Source organism: Falco cherrug, chromosome 9, assembly GCF_023634085.1.
Source record: "Falco cherrug isolate bFalChe1 chromosome 9, bFalChe1.pri, whole genome shotgun sequence".
NCBI classification, from domain to species: Eukaryota; Metazoa; Chordata; class Aves; order Falconiformes; family Falconidae; genus Falco; species Falco cherrug.
In genome coordinates, this window is record NC_073705.1 from 30,294,808 (window position 1) to 30,311,802 (window position 16,995).

At 37.1% G+C, this 16,995-nt stretch overlaps 2 protein-coding genes across 5 annotated transcripts in view; one reads left to right on the forward strand and one right to left on the reverse strand.

Moving 5' to 3' along the window:
• Positions 1–16,995, reverse strand: part of DNTT (DNA nucleotidylexotransferase) — a 158,286-nt gene that overhangs the window by 125,220 nt on the left and 16,071 nt on the right. The gene's annotated exons all lie outside the window — the stretch shown is intronic.
• BLNK (B cell linker) overlaps positions 1–16,995 on the forward strand; it is a 100,349-nt gene that overhangs the window by 1,805 nt on the left and 81,549 nt on the right. For 3 of the 4 annotated variants that reach the window (XM_055721285.1, XM_055721286.1, XM_055721288.1), the window contains exon 2: positions 3,014–3,076. In XM_055721285.1, coding sequence (XP_055577260.1) covers positions 3,014–3,076 — 63 coding nt within the window. Of the gene's footprint in view, positions 1–3,013; positions 3,077–16,995 lie in introns of those variants that run through there. The other variant, XM_055721290.1, reaches the window with a different exon arrangement.

Below are 16,995 nucleotides of genomic sequence, written 5' to 3' on the forward strand. Positions count from 1 at the left end.
GCAGCCATTTGCCTGCGGCCACTGTGTACAGAACCATTCAGCTCCCACTACCAGAGCTCCAGAGCCTCCGCACCTGGACAGACACTACCACCATTTCCACAGACAGCCAACGCACCCAGGGCTCTGCCAGATCTCCCATCCCTGAGACTGGCCATACAAGTGCATGAACCCTAAAATAATGCCATTAAGGTTGCAAAAATGAGCACTCAAACATGCCAGAACTGGGAATACCTCTATAACCTGAATTTGCCCTCTTTTACACACACATCATAGTAGTCTGTAATTGCTTCTTTGTGTGCTACCTTTGCATTCACAAAAACCTGCCTTCTTCAATGCAAGGAAACCAGTATGTGTGTGCACTACTCTGAGCCATTACAGAAATTGTAAGGTGCCCAAGGCCAGGGCTTGCTGAAAAAGAATGAGTTCATGGTAATGTTAATTTAATTCTGCCTCGAAATATCAGATTTTGCCATTGCCCCAGCTCAGCATTTTTACCTGTAGCCATGCAAGTCACCCAGACAAAACATGACATTTCCTGACTGCTTGATTTGAAATTCCATGCTCTGATTTGCAGAAGTGGTGAGAGGTGAGAGTTGTAGCCACAGTAACAGCTCTGCTCAGAGAGTAAAAATGCCAAAATATTGATTATGCAAAGATACATGCCTATCTCTCAGATTCTATATAGCTGTAGTTAGGCATCCAAAACCACTGGATACTGCATGAGTTTTACTTCTCATGTACCTCAACTCCCCTTTTCATTTCACACGGTGGTCTTAGGAAAAACAGTTAAAGTTTCTGAAGCACTCAGACAATAAAAAATGCTGTAGAACAGCTCAGAAAAAAAAACACATTCTGGGTTCAGGGAAGGTTTGAATACTGTGCAGTACAGGTATACAAGATAGCAGAGAAGCAGTGAGCACTGAACAGAACACAATAGAACAGCAGTTCAGGAAAGTCACATCAGTGTGTTGTGACTGAGGCTGGGTCTTCTAGAAGAGGTATACTGAGGTTGGTGCCATAATACATACGTATAAGGCACATCTACAGTGCAATTTTAGCATTTCCGTAACAATCTTCATTATGTTTCCATAACAGATTTTTGTGTTTTCCAAGTACAAAAGTTACAGCTAGCCATTCTGCAAAGTGTTTCCAGCTTCATGAAAGGCATTTATATATAATCAATAACTTCACTACTAAAAATTAATTAACCTTATTGATTTTGCTTTTTTCCTCATAAATAAGTGAAGATAATAATTGAAACCTCTTAGCCACATGCATGTAACTTCCCTGTTATCTTGCATCTATGCTATAATTGCAACAAGACTGAGATATTCCACTCTGCATGTAGAGTTTATCTGCTTGGTCTCCATTTGCCTTGTAGTCTAGTCCCTCTACTCATTACTGATCTTAATGTTATGGAGTTAATGTATTTTTAGAAAATGAAAGGCTCTGTGGTCATCACCAAACACCAGTAGTGAGACACCTGCTTGTCTGACAAGCTAACCATGTAAAAAGATCAAATTTTCCCTCACACAAAGTTACATGCTTGATTAATAGCATAACATAAAGCACAAAAGCAGCCAGTCAGAGCCAAAAACTGGAGACAGAGCCAATAACTAGAAACAGATAGGCACAAGATGAGCAGAAAGCGTGCATTACCTTGATTCTTTGCATCTCCACCAACATCAGTGCAACTGATGGCAAATTAACACATCCCACAACCACTGGTCCAACACCTACAGCAACCCTCTCCTTTGAATTGTGATCTATTCCCTATTGCAAACAAACAAGCAGCACTCCCCCAATCACAGTATAAAATAACAATTTATAAATTCAAACATATTGGCTTATAGATCAAACTGTCTGAATTTGAAACTTTCATATCAAAAAGGTAGATAAAATACACTTCAAATGTGTTTAAGCATGATCAGTTTTAAATATTCTAGAAATAAAGAATTGTATTAGACAAAACACAAGTATTTCTATAAGATTAATTTATTTTCACTAATATTTTTCTGTGTTTGAGTTGGTCATTACTGCTACAAAGATTTACAGCTAAGCATTACAAATACTAAAACTCATTTCAGGAGTGGTACATTCTTGAATAAAAGATTTCTACCCACCCACCCCTCCACTTCCATGAATAACAAAGTAATTTCTTTGAAAATCCAGGCTAAGTCATGTAATATAGATTTTTAGGACATCTTCATCCCTGCTCCACTCGTTCTACTTTTTGATAAAGGAAATCCAATGTGTCCACCCTTTTTCCAAATTGCTATTTAGTTTCTGTCATAAAGATGTAGTATCTCGACATTCCTGTTTCATTTTAATTTATAATCGACACCAACTTTCTTAAAAAACACCACCACAACTACATTACAGAAAAGGAATCCTGTTTCCAAACCCAAATTCTGTCCAGCAATGCCCATCTACCACGGGAACTGCAAGGCACACTTAGCCCAAACATTTGGTGCTGAAGCCAAGCAGCAGCCAGAAGTTTGTAAACTGGCACGTAACAACAAAGCTTTCTATTAGATAGCCTTTACTTTCCAGCAGTCAGTGATATAACCATTTCCTGAAGCAAAGGCACAGCTACTCACGGGCTTTTATCACAAGCTACCTTTTACCCTATTTCTAATTATGGTCTCCTCTTATCCCATCACAACTGAAGTCCCACAGTGTATTTCTGTCGGGCTCCTTGTTCCATTTCTGTTACAGTTGCTGCTTCATAATTTCATATTGCCTACTCCATTCACAATGTTATCAGCCTTTATTCACTGTAACCTTTCTTCCTAAGAAAGACGTAATACTGTGTATTCTTTCTTATGTGAAAGTCACTTTTTTTTTTGAAGCATTACAGTTATTCTGTCGAATATTCTTTTTCTACGTAGCCATACCAAATAGTATAAAGATTTCCACAACCCCAAGTATTTGAGCATAGAAACATTAATCAGTTTGTTTACAAATGTCAAGTTTCATACTATTGTAATAATTTTATCTTTGCTCACCTCAGTTTGGAATGCCTGAATCTGCTGTGGTGGTTGAAAAACTGGGCATGAATGGATCTCGTTTCTTGGTAAGCATACATTTCAAAACAGCTATCATTCAAGCATGAGGATTGTATTCCTTACAGTGCCAGGAAATAATCTGACATTTTCCTTCTTCACCCACAATTCATCAGTTGCTACGATTTCACATTTTAGCGGGTTGATTTACATCTCTGACCTGAGGAACTCCCCTACACAACAGAAATCCCAGAGAGCTCTTCTCCCTCTCCAGAGGGAGTGCAGATATACAGAATCAGCCATTAGCACACAGCTTGGCAGGGAACGTCTCCTGAAACAGAACTTAGAGAGGGGGTGGAGATTTTTTAAGAAAATATATTTTAAAGCCATTGTTTATGCAAAATTTTTTTCATAAAATTTGCATGATTAAAAACATTTACTAGTACAGAAATCTACATGAATTTTACAATAAAAGTTCACAAATACTAGGAATGATGTCAGAAAAAAATCCAATAACTTCCTTTGTTGACCTCTGTAGAATTGTTTGCATGAGTGCAGTTGATTGATTGCAACTAATTAGAAGAGAGGAATAGAACAACTCCTTGAGCTGGTGCGATTCCTCTGCCACTAATTCCATTTGTGTAGCTGTTGAAGTAAAAGACCTTTAAGATCTATTTTAAAGGTAAAATCACTGTTATATTTTTGTACTGCAGAGAAATTATGGTTGCTTGATACTTCATTGCTCAACAGAACTGTTTTCTGGATGCATCGGGAGTTGCTGCTGTTTATGTTAACAAGGGCTTCAGTCCTGCAAAACTATTCATTAGACCACAGCTACTCAGGTGCACACAGGTTCACTTTGTTTTAAACTGCACAGCTGTAAAATAAAATTGGGTTTTACTAACAGTTCATGCTAGCATAGTAGGGCTAACAAATCAGTCAGATAAAGATCGATCCCTGTCCCATTCATGCATTATAAACTGAACCCCTAAAGGGGCTGTAATGCCCATTGCTGGATGAGAGGGAGTGAAGTTACACCTAGAAGTGAATGTGTTGTCTTCTTGTGCCTGCTGCGAGTAAAGCTGTACAGCAGTAGTGGAAAAGGATCTGAGAAATATTTTCAGACATTAGTGGTAACCTAATAAAAGCACAAGTGAAAAAACCCAACGGGAACAATGCATGATCTTCGGTGATGGTCTGTGATACAAAAGCAGTATGCTTAAAAATGAAAGTATTTCCTAGTATGTTCTCCAAACTATGTATTATCTTTAACACATCTTTAAAGATTATTTTGCACTGCAGAAAACATGGCAGTATACATGTGATACAATAAGCAACATCAATTTTTGATGGCCTTGTAGACAAAATGACAGGTCTCTTTCCCACACCGGTAGCAATCTTCCTACAGCTTTCATGTGTTCTTTAATTGAATTGTTCAGTAGCATTGTCAATGTGATAGATCTGTATGCTTGAAACAGAATTAATTATGACAGTACTAAAAAAAAAAGATTCAGGAATCTATATTTTACTATCATTAATAGCAATATTTGAGTAACTACAAGATGCTATTCTCCTACATACAAGTAATATTACAAGTGTATTAACTTGTAATTAAATCAATTGCCCATTTTTTTTATTCCAAGCTCCTAGCCTAGTATACAATAAATTTATAATGTTCCAGGAATGAAAAGTTCCTGCTCCATTACAAGGTGTCTGATTTAGAAAGCATACCCTCAGAAGCTCCACCTTAACAATATATGATGGAATAACCAGATGGCCAAGGTACACATTTCCACTTCAGAAAAACCTCAGTTTCTGTCTACGCAACTTAAAGCACAATTCCCTGACCAGGTCTACCAGTTTGCATAAAGGTGTCTGGAAATCCAAAATTCTGATTTTCTTATTGTGTCTGTTTATTAAGTTTGGCAAGAACCTTAGGCTTTGCACCTCAGTTCATCGTTCAGTTATAAGGGGCATGTGTTTTTACCTCACTACACCCTGCAAAGTCTTAACAGAAGTTCAATATCACTTTTGGATATTGAGCTAAAAATCACTAGGGAAAAGGTGGTCATCTATCACTAGACAGCAGTGAACAAAAAAACCCCTCAAAACCCAAACAAAAAACAACAACAAAAAATAACCAAACCAAACACAAAACCCATAAAACAGAAAACACTTGAGCAAGCCTGATGCCATCGACTAAGAAGGAGTGGCAGGTTTACCTTCACATTAATAATTTTTAGAAAGCAAACACAAGTTTGCCACTACACACACATGCACAGAGATGCTATCCACATGTATAAATCTCATGATATACATGCAGCTTTTCTACATGTCGACCCAATTTTAGACTGATATTTAGACAGAGATCTGGTTTTGCTATGAGATATGTTAAGTATCACTGGACAGAAAATTACTTCTAGCCTGGCACATAAAGAAGGAAGCAACTCTCATGTGGTGTGTTCCATGCCAACTTTCCCCCACCACACATTCAGAGTGGCACAATTTTCTGTTTTACTTTTGCATGGTCTGAAAAACTGCATTCCATCCATGGTCTTGCTGCAGTAAGGCACCTGTGAGGGCTCAGAGGACAGCCTGAGTGGAGCCAACTCAATGCCTACCAGCAGTGCTTCACAGTTCTCAGACAAGCCCTTCTCATCATAAACTCCTCCAGCCTGCCCCAAAACTCTGCCATGGCACCGACACCTTAAGCATATGCAGTGCAGGCCTTTGTATTAGTGAGAGAAGCCAAAATTCAGAGAGGCAACAACCCTGTGGGGCAGGTGGCACACTGGCCCACTGGTGGGTCTTACTGGAAGATATGTTTCCTGGAAAGCAACGTGTGCAACCAGCACGATACACGTTTATCACAGGATATAAAAACCAACACGCCAGATGTGCCTCTTTTCTGTGTGGTTTCAGCAAGGACACTCATCTCTAATTTTTCCAAAGTTGTCAAAAACTGGGAAAATGCACGGAAAGGAATAATCCAAAAGCTCACCACTTAAAACAAAACTTCTTAGGGGGCCCTCCTGCACAACACATCCCTTCTGTAAAATGCAAATTACATTTAATTTGAAAGCGAATCAGATGTATTTAACAATACTAAGGTCTTTTTGAAGTTTAAAATGTTCTAAGTCGAGGCATGCAGGCCCTGTAGCTACATAATCTGTGATAAATTGGCCACAGCACCTTAAATCAATTTTGACTGGTTTCAGAATAGAAATAGAGTAATAAACATTTATATGGTCATTTCTTTGAATATTTCTTGTCTTTAAAATACAACCACTTTTATAGCAGTATTACATTCTGTTTTATAAACATACTGAGTATCAAACTGACCTTTATAGGAAACAACATGCATTTTATAAAAATTTAGAAGTAACAGATCTTCTTTTACACTTCTACAGAATCTAAAAGTGCAAAAAGGTGGTTTATTAGATCTGAAGGGTACCCTGCAGTTTTATTTTTTAGCAATAGCACTATACTTAGAATAGTTATTCAACATGCAGGTCACATCTGAATGATGCTAATCTAGTCCCGATGTGCAAATCGGCATTTAGCCACAGCTGCATTGCACAGAGCATATTATATTCTCTTTTGCTTTTTAATGTCTGAACTTGCTATACTGTACTCTGATTTTCAGTTCCCTCTAAGAGTAAGTTGGTTGTTTGATTAGTTTTTTTTAATCCTGCTTTGAATTCCCACTGACAGATTTAAAAAAAAAGACATAAACCCCAGTGAATTTTTACTTGAACTCGGAATCAAAAAAAAAAGTAGACTATTGGATTTGTATATTGAAACTTACTAAAAGAAATCTCAAACATCACAAAATGGTCAGACATTGATTCTAAGCAGGTTTTGTGTGTTTGTCCTCTTTCTTGCTATTTCAAAACGTGTTTTGAATCCCATGGCTGGAATATGGTGCTTGGAGAAAACTAGAACCGTTTTCTTCACCAATACACTATTGGGGATTTTTAAGTAATATTTAGAGAAAAGAACCTGTGTCTTCCTGCAGGAGATTCAGGCCTCCCTGCCAGTGCAAAACATTGCCACAGCTTGCCAGGTTCGACTCACCGAGGTTGTACTTTGACATCCATTTATGTCAGCAATGCTACTGAGAAAAAGCAACTATCGTCTCACTTGGAAGTTCCTTCCCATCCCTGCAATGCAAAAGCAGCAGACAGGAAAGGCCAGGAACCACATCTGCTTTCTCTAGTGACAACAATCGAACACACACATCTTAAGCTCCTCTGTTGCTACGTAAATGTGCAGAGTCCCACAAGGCCCAAGTCACGTCCCCAGGTTCAGCTAAGAGTGCTTCCCAATACTGCAAGTGGTATTTTAGCAGCACGGAGTAGGGGAATAGATGGAAGGACACATTAAAATTGGTTTTGGCTGCTTGGATATCTGTTAGGAAACAGCTAATTAGCATCAGGTCCTCTGACATCTATCCCTGTAAACTTAGTTTTACAAATAAAATTTGGATGATTCAGGCAGGGGCAGAAATAATGTTTTCTAGGTCTTGCATAGCAACAGAAATTAGAAAATTAAACCAACAGAAGTTAGAAGCTTGCTGAGTACATTTTTGTAACCCAGTTCCCCTGGGAAAAGGCCAAAAACTCTTGCAGTGTTTTTCCCAAGTATCAAGCTAGCATAGAAAGCTTGCATATGGGCGAGGTCCAAAGATACAGTGCAAGTTGCAGGTACTGTTGAGTCACACTGTCAGGCTGCCTGTTGACAGCCAAATGCTACAATTCCATAGCCAGGGTTTAATAATATACCACTTGTCTCAGAAAGCCATTAAAAAAAGCTTATTTAGAATCATTGCAATACTAGCACTTTGGGGTACCCAAGTGTTTGGTGTGAGAAGAAGCAATGCTGGCATTCTTTGTCCCACCTTTGGCAAGCACACAAGGTCCCCATGGCAAAAAGCAGCAACCGTTCACAACAGAAAAGTGATGTTACAAACATATGTATTTTCAGCTGCAAAGCATGATTAGGCCAGGTAACTGTTAATATAATTGGTTTTCTGCACAATTTCTAATTCCTCTGACATTCCTTTCTCCTATTCACATTTACCTGTCCTCTTACACAGACCCACTCTCCCTTCCCAATACATTCTGCAGCATTTAAACCCCTCTCTGACCCCCTCCCTTTACACATCCTTGCCTTAGGTGCCTTCTACACCTAGTGCTTTGCTTCTGTGTGGCTTTTAACCAGGGTCCTCCCCTTCCCTTTTCTCCTCAATTAGGTCCTATTGTTCATGAAAGGAAATTTCTCCTGCTGAGATTTCTCATTGATTTGCAGTCCTGCAGGCTTTCCTCATTTCCATCCTTCTCAGCTCTAGAGGTTCCCCATCAGAAGTAGATGAGCCAGCTCAGATATGAAAGGTATTTTTTGCAGAAGGACCTTCATTTCCAGGTATTTCTACAGGCTCTGGGCTCACTTTCTCGACAAAAAGCCTGGGTAGTGGTAGGAACCAGACACCTTAAGAGCTTGAACTCTTTTGTGGCAAAGACAAGTGATCCTCGGCGCCTATCCCTATAGCAAATGCTTTACAGACTTCGAAACCCTGTCAAGTTAAAGCTGTTTAAAATGAAACTTTCTCAGGGCAGGTGAAAACTGAAAAAAGTTTCTCCTCAGGGGAGATGGGTGCAAAGCATTAAAACAGAAGGCTGAAAATGTAACTAAGAGCAGAAGTGCAGTCTTTGCCCCTTAGCAATTCTTGGAGTGATGCAGGGGGGCTGCCTGCAAAGGGACAATTAGCAAAGCTTCCTAGGTCACCCTGAACATCATTGGCCATCAAGTATGGAGGGGTTCGGTTCTGTTTCTTGCTGTTTCTAACCAAATATGAAATGATTTCTAAAAGCAGAATCACATGTACTTACAGCCATTTCAAAAAGAGGAAAATGGTAAGAACATAGCATAGAAAGGAGGCAAATGTTAAACATACAAAGGAGCTAGAATCAAAGAGTGACCTTAAAGAGACCAGGTCTAAAAGGGAGATATTTCACAGCTTAGCACATCTGCTGCTTATCAATCATCTTCAATTAAGTAGTAAGTTACAGGGCCATTACATATTCATATATCTTCAACAAAGCATAAAGCATCCATACAGTAAGTAAAAGCAAAATTTGCATATTTCTCCTTATTCTTCAAAAAAACCCCAGAGATAAATATGAAGGTAGGTTACTGAATGTAGATACAATTTCTGAAATCTAGGGCACAGTGAAGTTATGCATCGTTATCTGACACATAACACAAGTGATTTTAGCTAACAACTTATTAATTTCAAAATATATTAATATTAGTAAAGAAAACACTCAAAATATTAGACCAGGATACAAAGTTAACCATCATTAACACCAGATACCCATGAACATTAGCTTATAAACTGCACTTGTATCTAATCATTTACAATTATTTTACTGCTAAGATATTTTCAAAAATCTCAAAAGCAATTTAATAAAATTATCTAATGCGATGATCTAGCAATGTGATCCTGTAGTATGAAATCCTAGCCAGTGCAAGAATATTCATTGCAGGAGTGACCCCTTAATTTTTTCTGTGATAGAAGAACATTTCTATTCATGTTCCAAATGCTGCTGCCAGAAATGAGCTGAACATAAATTAGTTTGTTTTATGCTGTAGCTGCAAGTGATGAGAAGTGCTTGTCTGCTTTCCAGTCTTTAAGCTCTGGCACACAACAACCCAATCAAATTCTAAATGTCACATTAGTCATAATCATATTAAATATGGATTAAAGGCATAGCTTTTGATGCAGAATTCTACATTCTTAAAGTTTACTGACAATTTTAAATATTATTCAAAATATCCTCCAAATTTTGTGGACCTTTCAAATTCAAGGAGCATGAAAAAGAATGTGAGAAGTTGTGGAAATTTGTAAGCCATTGTATCATTGTTTCCAACATCGACTTTAAAGCCCTGAGCTGAAAAATAGGAAAACTCCACACAGTCTCAGGCTTTCCAGTTTTGAACTTCCTCCTGTTTCTGCTTTGTTCAGACATCCTGGTTATATAATGCAACCCCTCTGATATCGTTTTAGGAAATGGTCTTTAGAGACAATTTATGATTTGAAGAATCTTCATTTTGGGTCTTTTGTACTCTTTCCTTCCTGAAAAATCAGGAGCTTTTACAGCACGTGCAAGTTGGAACTTCACAACACTGATGTCTAAAATCATTAGTCATTTTTAAAAATCTAGCCAGAAACTATAATCACTCTCCAATTGTTAAACACCAGCTGCTAACCATTTCAGAAATCTTCTAGAGTCCCTATAATGTCACAGTGTAGTCCTTCTGCTTTCATATTAGCTGTTTCCAATACAGGGCTATAAATTCCTGATTTCCTACTCTGTTTTATCCTTGAAGAGGTAGGTGAACATGGGAAACTGATACTAAAATGCCAAGTTCATTTTATCATTTTTTATCTTCTGTACAAGACTGGTCTTACAAACAGAAAAGACAGAAAAATCGTCAGCACACAAATACATATTGTAAGCTACATAAAGATTATTTAATGAAGTAATTATAAGCTTCAGTGAGCAAGTCCTGCAAGAAGTCAGCAAAATATCTCAAGCAGATAAGACAGCAGGTTCTCTTCTTACAATACATATTTTTCTTATTAAAATTACTTATACATATATGCATATGTACGAGTGGACCAAATTTGTCATTACATACTGATAGATGCAGCTCCAGCAATGCAAAGCTACCAGACTAGACAGAGACAGTTTTGTTTATGTTTGTCTGAAAGTCACTCAAGACACACAGCAGTTGGAAAGCATGAGCCAGCTATTGCTTTCAAAAGCATTTGAGGAAGTTATACTTCATGCTTTTCTACTAACAAGGAACTAAAGTGGAACAATCAGTGAGAATTTCCCAAAGATACAGATTTAGACAAAGCCATATTTATAAGACGGGTACTCTGCCTTTCTGGCACAGTGGAAGAAAATGAAGCTCAGGAAAACAAGCTTTGCAGGAGTAGTTGGCTTTTAAAATTTAGACTGTTTTTACAGAATGCAAATGACCTGAAATAACTGGTGGGAACGTTAGTCAATTTGCAGGTAACATTTCCTTCTGTAGATATTGTTTCCCATGAACCTAAAATGACTGAAAGAGATCAGAGAAGGAAAAAAGAAAAGTATCCCTTTTGTTCCTGCTGTACATCCACAGTAGCTATGTGTACAAGTCATTTTATCAACAACTGAGCCCACAGTGGTTCTGCGACTGTGTTACATTAAAAATTGCAGGCACAAGAGATAAAAACAAAGCTGAAAATTAATCAGGAAGTAACATTGTGTCTGCAGGAAGGGAAAGCCTAAGCCCGCTTGATTTTGCTTGTCTCACATTTTTATGACACCTTGCATATTGCTCTAATACAATGAGGAAAACAGTAAAGAATTTATGTTCATTTCGGGGTTTAATTTCCTTCTCAGGGATCTTTTTTATTATTAGAAGTCTTAATTTATAAGAAAATTTATTCTTACAACATCAATTTATAATGGCTGTACAGTTACCCTAGGCAGTATCTTTTTTTAAGAATAAAAAGAAATCCTTAAAATCTAGCAATCATGTAATAGAAATAACAGCAGTAAGGACAACAGGTTATACATGTCTGGACTTCACCGACCAGACTAAGCTCATAACTCTATCTTTCCTTAACATCAAGAAAACAAAAAGACATTGACAATAAGTTCAAAGCAGATGCAATCTCAATCTAAACCAGGAGTTCCCAAGGATAATGCACTTGCACTGATTTAACTATCTTGCTGATGAGGGGAACCACTGTACTCTTAGCTTGGAAGAAATTTCTGAAGGTTTCTGGGAAAATACTTCTTCCTGCAGCAAAGACTAAAACTAGCTCAATATTATTGATTCTCATGAGAAAGCATGAACAAGGTTAAAAATCAATGTTGTAAGGAAGTTTTTCTAAAAAAGGAGCAACTCTTGAGGCTCTGTTGGTTTGGAAAGGTGAATACATACAGTTCCACTGAAAACAAGGAAATCTTGTGAGAACAAGTAGCAGGGAGAAAGGGCTCCCTGGGAACAGGCCAGGGAGACCCTGAAGTTTTAAGTTGGTTTTTCTCACTGGGTTTAGGAATGGAGAACTTCATCAGTCTTCTACGTAAATACAGGATTGCATTAAATATAGCTGGCTTTAGCATGAATTTCTATTCCAAACAGAAGGAACCTGGAAAGGACCCAAATAGTAACATGCTACTTGGGCCAGTGGGTGATGCTGGTGCCAAAATGAGATAAATTTCCAAGGAGATACATCTCGAGCTGCTATTCCTGATGAATCAAAGCAGAACTAATTGGAGTCCTGACTGCAGAAATGAAAGATGGCTAGAAATAATTATTAAAAGATAAATTAAAGGAACTTTAATTTCCCAAAAGAGCAGAGAAAGAAGTACACTTTTGTTGAAACAACTTCTAAACCTGTCTGGATACTGCTACTGTAGAGCTATTAAATATAAAGTGACATGAACTAAAGCAAAAAAGTACACTGTTAATCCCAGGGAGACATCCACAGGGGTGTTACATGAGGATGATTATGCCAGGATGGTTCTGTTGGCAAATTTTTCACGTAAACACACTTGTAGCCTAAAAGCTAGATATAACCCACAATAATGCGAGCACATCTTGCTAATGCTGACTGAGCTGTTATGGCTGTATTAAAAGGTTTAACATAGCTAAAATGAAAATCCATGAAGTCTGCAAAGCAAATTTATAGAAATAAGAAACACGGAGGTAGATGAAGACCAAGTTACCAAGTGTCAGGGGATTTCTCTCAGTTTCTCAGTAAAATGAAGCCATCTTGTTCTTTTACGTGATGCCATCTGCTCTAAACAAGCATGATGCTGGAGGGGGGCAAACAAAACAGGAACAGCAGACCTGTAGATTACTACAAATGTACTAAGTGCTAAATTTCAGTGTAATATTGTGTTTAATTCAAAATGATCAGCAGATGGCTTGCACAACCTATCAGTTATCAACATACTGTTAAGAGCACTGAAAGCTTGCAGCCATTCTTAGAGTGGCGCAGAGGATGCTATGTAATATTTATCAGTCTTTCCATGTCTAAAAACTGATGGAATTTGCCCACATTAAAAAGAAAAAAAAAAACAACCACACCCCAAAATACACCATACAAATGCAATTGCAGAGATTTTTCATTAGTGAGTTTTCCCAGTGCCAATTCTGTGCATAAGCACAGACTTTAGCATTAGGGAATCTGGCTTGAAGTTTGGGTTGCATTGCTGGAAAACCACATCACACATTAACGCTCAGAAAGAGGAGTGCTGGAAAGAATTCAGAATTCCCAGAGGTCCAACAAAACCAGTGCTTAGAAGAGTAAGAATTTCAATCATTTCATGTATTTTAGGCCTCTGGAATACTGAAGGGTGAAATCTATTCAAAATTCACATTAGTGTGGCAAATGCAGAGACATAGCTTCTACTTGTAGGGTACTTGGTTTCCTGTAGATATTACCTGGAGTATTTGAGTGTACATTAGTAAACAAATAGGCACAAAATTCCCATGGAAGATATTTTAAATTGTTAATTATTGTTATTGAGACCTGCTGTAGAATGCTTTTGTTTCTGAGCTTTTCTTTTTATTTCCTCCACTTTTCTTGTGTAGCTGCACTTTTTTGCTTAGCTATTCAACTGTTTTGCCCCTTGCTACTTGAATGCAATCTACATTTTTAAGAGGTGTTTTCTGCATCCATTGCAACATAGTCAATGAAAAGCACAAGACAGAGCTAGTAAAGCCTTTACAAATGACCAGGGTTGATTTATCATAGTATGACCCTGAAAGAGTAAAAACTTGATTTTCCATTAAACTTACTTAGAAGTCTCAGTATACTAAAACAACATCTGATAAGCTTAATACAGATAGGCAGGGTGCTTAGCCATCTGGATGTAGGATAAGACAGAAACAAATAACTATACAGGTTGTACAACTTTTTTTTGTAAAAAAAATAATCAATATAAACACTGGATTATAAACCTAAGTTTGATATTTATAGCTAAGAACTTATTTTACTTGTTCAGATGTACACAAGGGAAATGTTGACATTTGCCCTGAATTCCTAGTTTCCTGTGAAGGGAGAAATACACTTCATTTGTGTATTCGATTATCTGGGTCCTCTAGTACATAAAAAGCAGATTTCAGAAATGTCTGTGCAGCAGCCTCATGTTGTAAGTGAAGGAGACTCTTCACTGGAAGAAAAAAAAAAAACACAAAAACCAACACCCTCAAAAACTCAACCTCTTACCTGAATGCTTTTGATTTGGGTGGTTCAGAGTATCTGAAATGCATCTGTACAAATACAACACTGGATTTTAAAGAGGCAATAGGAAGAAAGGCAAACTAAATGTGTAAGAATGAGGGCATCATCCCCAAAGCCTGGAGTTATATTTGGTCACACACTTTCCCAACAAAAAGTTCTCTACCAGCAAAATTTCAGCCTTTTCTAGAACTGTATAATGCATTATTTATGGTGTTATTGTTTCTTCCTTTTCCCTGTCCAATTAAGTATTCTCGAACTTTACAGTGTAGCACTATACTTTCTGTTGGGTCTTGAAGGATTCTTGTGATTGTGCCCATGAACAAATTCAGGAAAATGAGAAACTGAGCAACTCAACAATTAGGTCATAAATTATTGGGTTTTTATGTTCACCTATGTTTTTCATCATAACACAAACCACTACATTAGAACCAAACAGCAAAAATATCAATTTGAGCAGCACAGATAAAATGGGTATCATCTGACATTTGCAGACAACAGCTGGATTTCCACAACATAACATGAAATATGGTTCCAAGGCCAAGAAGTTCTTGAATATGATGTTGCCTTTGTTGAGCTTCAGTTTGAAGTAACCCATAGTCATGAATTTTAATTGGTTAAAGCGAAATAAAGCCATTTCTATCATGCTAAACTGTACCCGGATCCACAGACACTCTATAAGCATGGCCATCAGTCAGAAGGTCAACAACTACCCCAACCTCCATCATCTGAATGTGTGCATGCTCACACACACATCTGAATGAGCTGCAGATTCACCCTCTCACACACAGATAATAGTGGGAAGCAGTATTCATTTTACAAACATGTTGGAATAGGAAACACCAGTGTCTTTTACTTGGCAGGTGATGCCATACAAGAAAATGAGGAAAAACAAATACTACTTTAAAGTACTTCAGAAGGCTTCTGGTCATGCTGTGCAGGTATATTACATGGCTGGGTAGCTACAGTCACGTTAAAAGCAGTAGAGTTAGAGAAGTACTAAAGGAAAAGAAAATGGACTTTTATTATTTAAGGCTTTATTTTTCTGGACTAGAAATACAATAACCTTGTTTAGCTTTATATATGAGGTGCCAACCATTATGGGCTATTTCATTAATTTATAAGGAGAAATTTCTAAACTGATTTTGTTTTTTAAGTCTGCACAGCTGAATTTTAAAATCTGTTCTTCCCACCCCTCCAACACTGAGAAAAATAAGTGAAGATAAAATATATATTTAACATTACCACCCATTCTGTGGTCATCTTAATTTATTAAGGAACTGGGGGGTTACATTTTATTTGCACCAGAAAGAGCTACAAGTAGTTGTATAATTTAAGTGATATGATCATTGGTAGTAGCTTTAATCACTAAACTGAATGTGGAAACCCATGCTGGAAAAGATTACTTACAATATTTATTAAAATATGAAGGAAATCTATGTAATAAGAATTGGCTGATTTTATCTAATAAAGTTATTTTATTTTGCCTCTGGTCACTTAAAAAAAGACCAAATTCACATTGATATGGAACTCATAACAAATCTTTCAATACAGTGGTGGATTAACTTCTAATATGCGTGTAAAATTCGTCAACATTTGATATTTAATTGACCCATATCAAAATTCAAATGTTTTTCTCTTTTTGTTTTCTTTTCCTTTTTTACAAGTGTATGTGCCTAGTCATAAGGATAGCTGTTATATATTGTATGATCATTGTCCATTATTACCTCTTGACTTTCACAAATCCATTAAATCATTTAGAGATCAGCATATAATTTTTATATTGGTACTCAATGTTCATTCAATTTCTAGTTTGCTTCTGGATGTAGACAATAGTACATGAGAGTCACTCTGCACTATAGATTGGTTTAAAACCTTGATTCTTTAATCAAATTATTAATTTTCAATGGCATGTAAGCAAAAATGGAAATACTCACTGTAAGTTAAATTTCAGTATTAGTCAATGGTTGGAGGGTGAGAAAGGGAGAGAAGTAGTCAACCAACAGTGCATTTTTCCTAAAAAGAAACTAATCCCATGCACAAGGCAACTGGGATTGGGAGACTAATTTAAAGTTATTGTATTAGACTCTTTTGTGCTAGCATAAATATCACTGGCTTTCAGATACCATTATAATGACAGACTAGTATTAGAACTGGTTGCAAACATATGTATTGTATCCCTGGAATGAGTTTATTTTTAAGCCATGTGAAACTTCAGAAATCACTAGGATGTGAAAGGACATTTTCATGTACAGTTTTGACCTCTTCTCTTGCTCTTTGCCCATTAATGTATCTCAGCTGGTTTGCCTTTTAACATTCCAATACTTTCAGTAGCTTTCAAAGCTCAACTTTTCTCAAAGAAAACATGCTGCTTCTTTCTCCTCCCAGTCTAAGCTCTGCACAAGTTTGCTGATAGATTTAAAGTTATACTGCTCTAAAATGGTCAGATGGTACCAGACTGAAATTCAAATGTTAATGCTTCATTAACTGCCAGGAAAGGAAACAGTGTGTGTATCTCAATGGAAATTTGGGATTTCTTGTAGTTGTCATTGTTGGGTAATTGACTTGTAAAGTCTTGAAACAGATATTTAGACATTTTAAATATATATCCTATTTCTTTCACTGCAGGAACCACACTTGCTAGCTACTATAATTTAAATTTTAAAAAATTGGTAA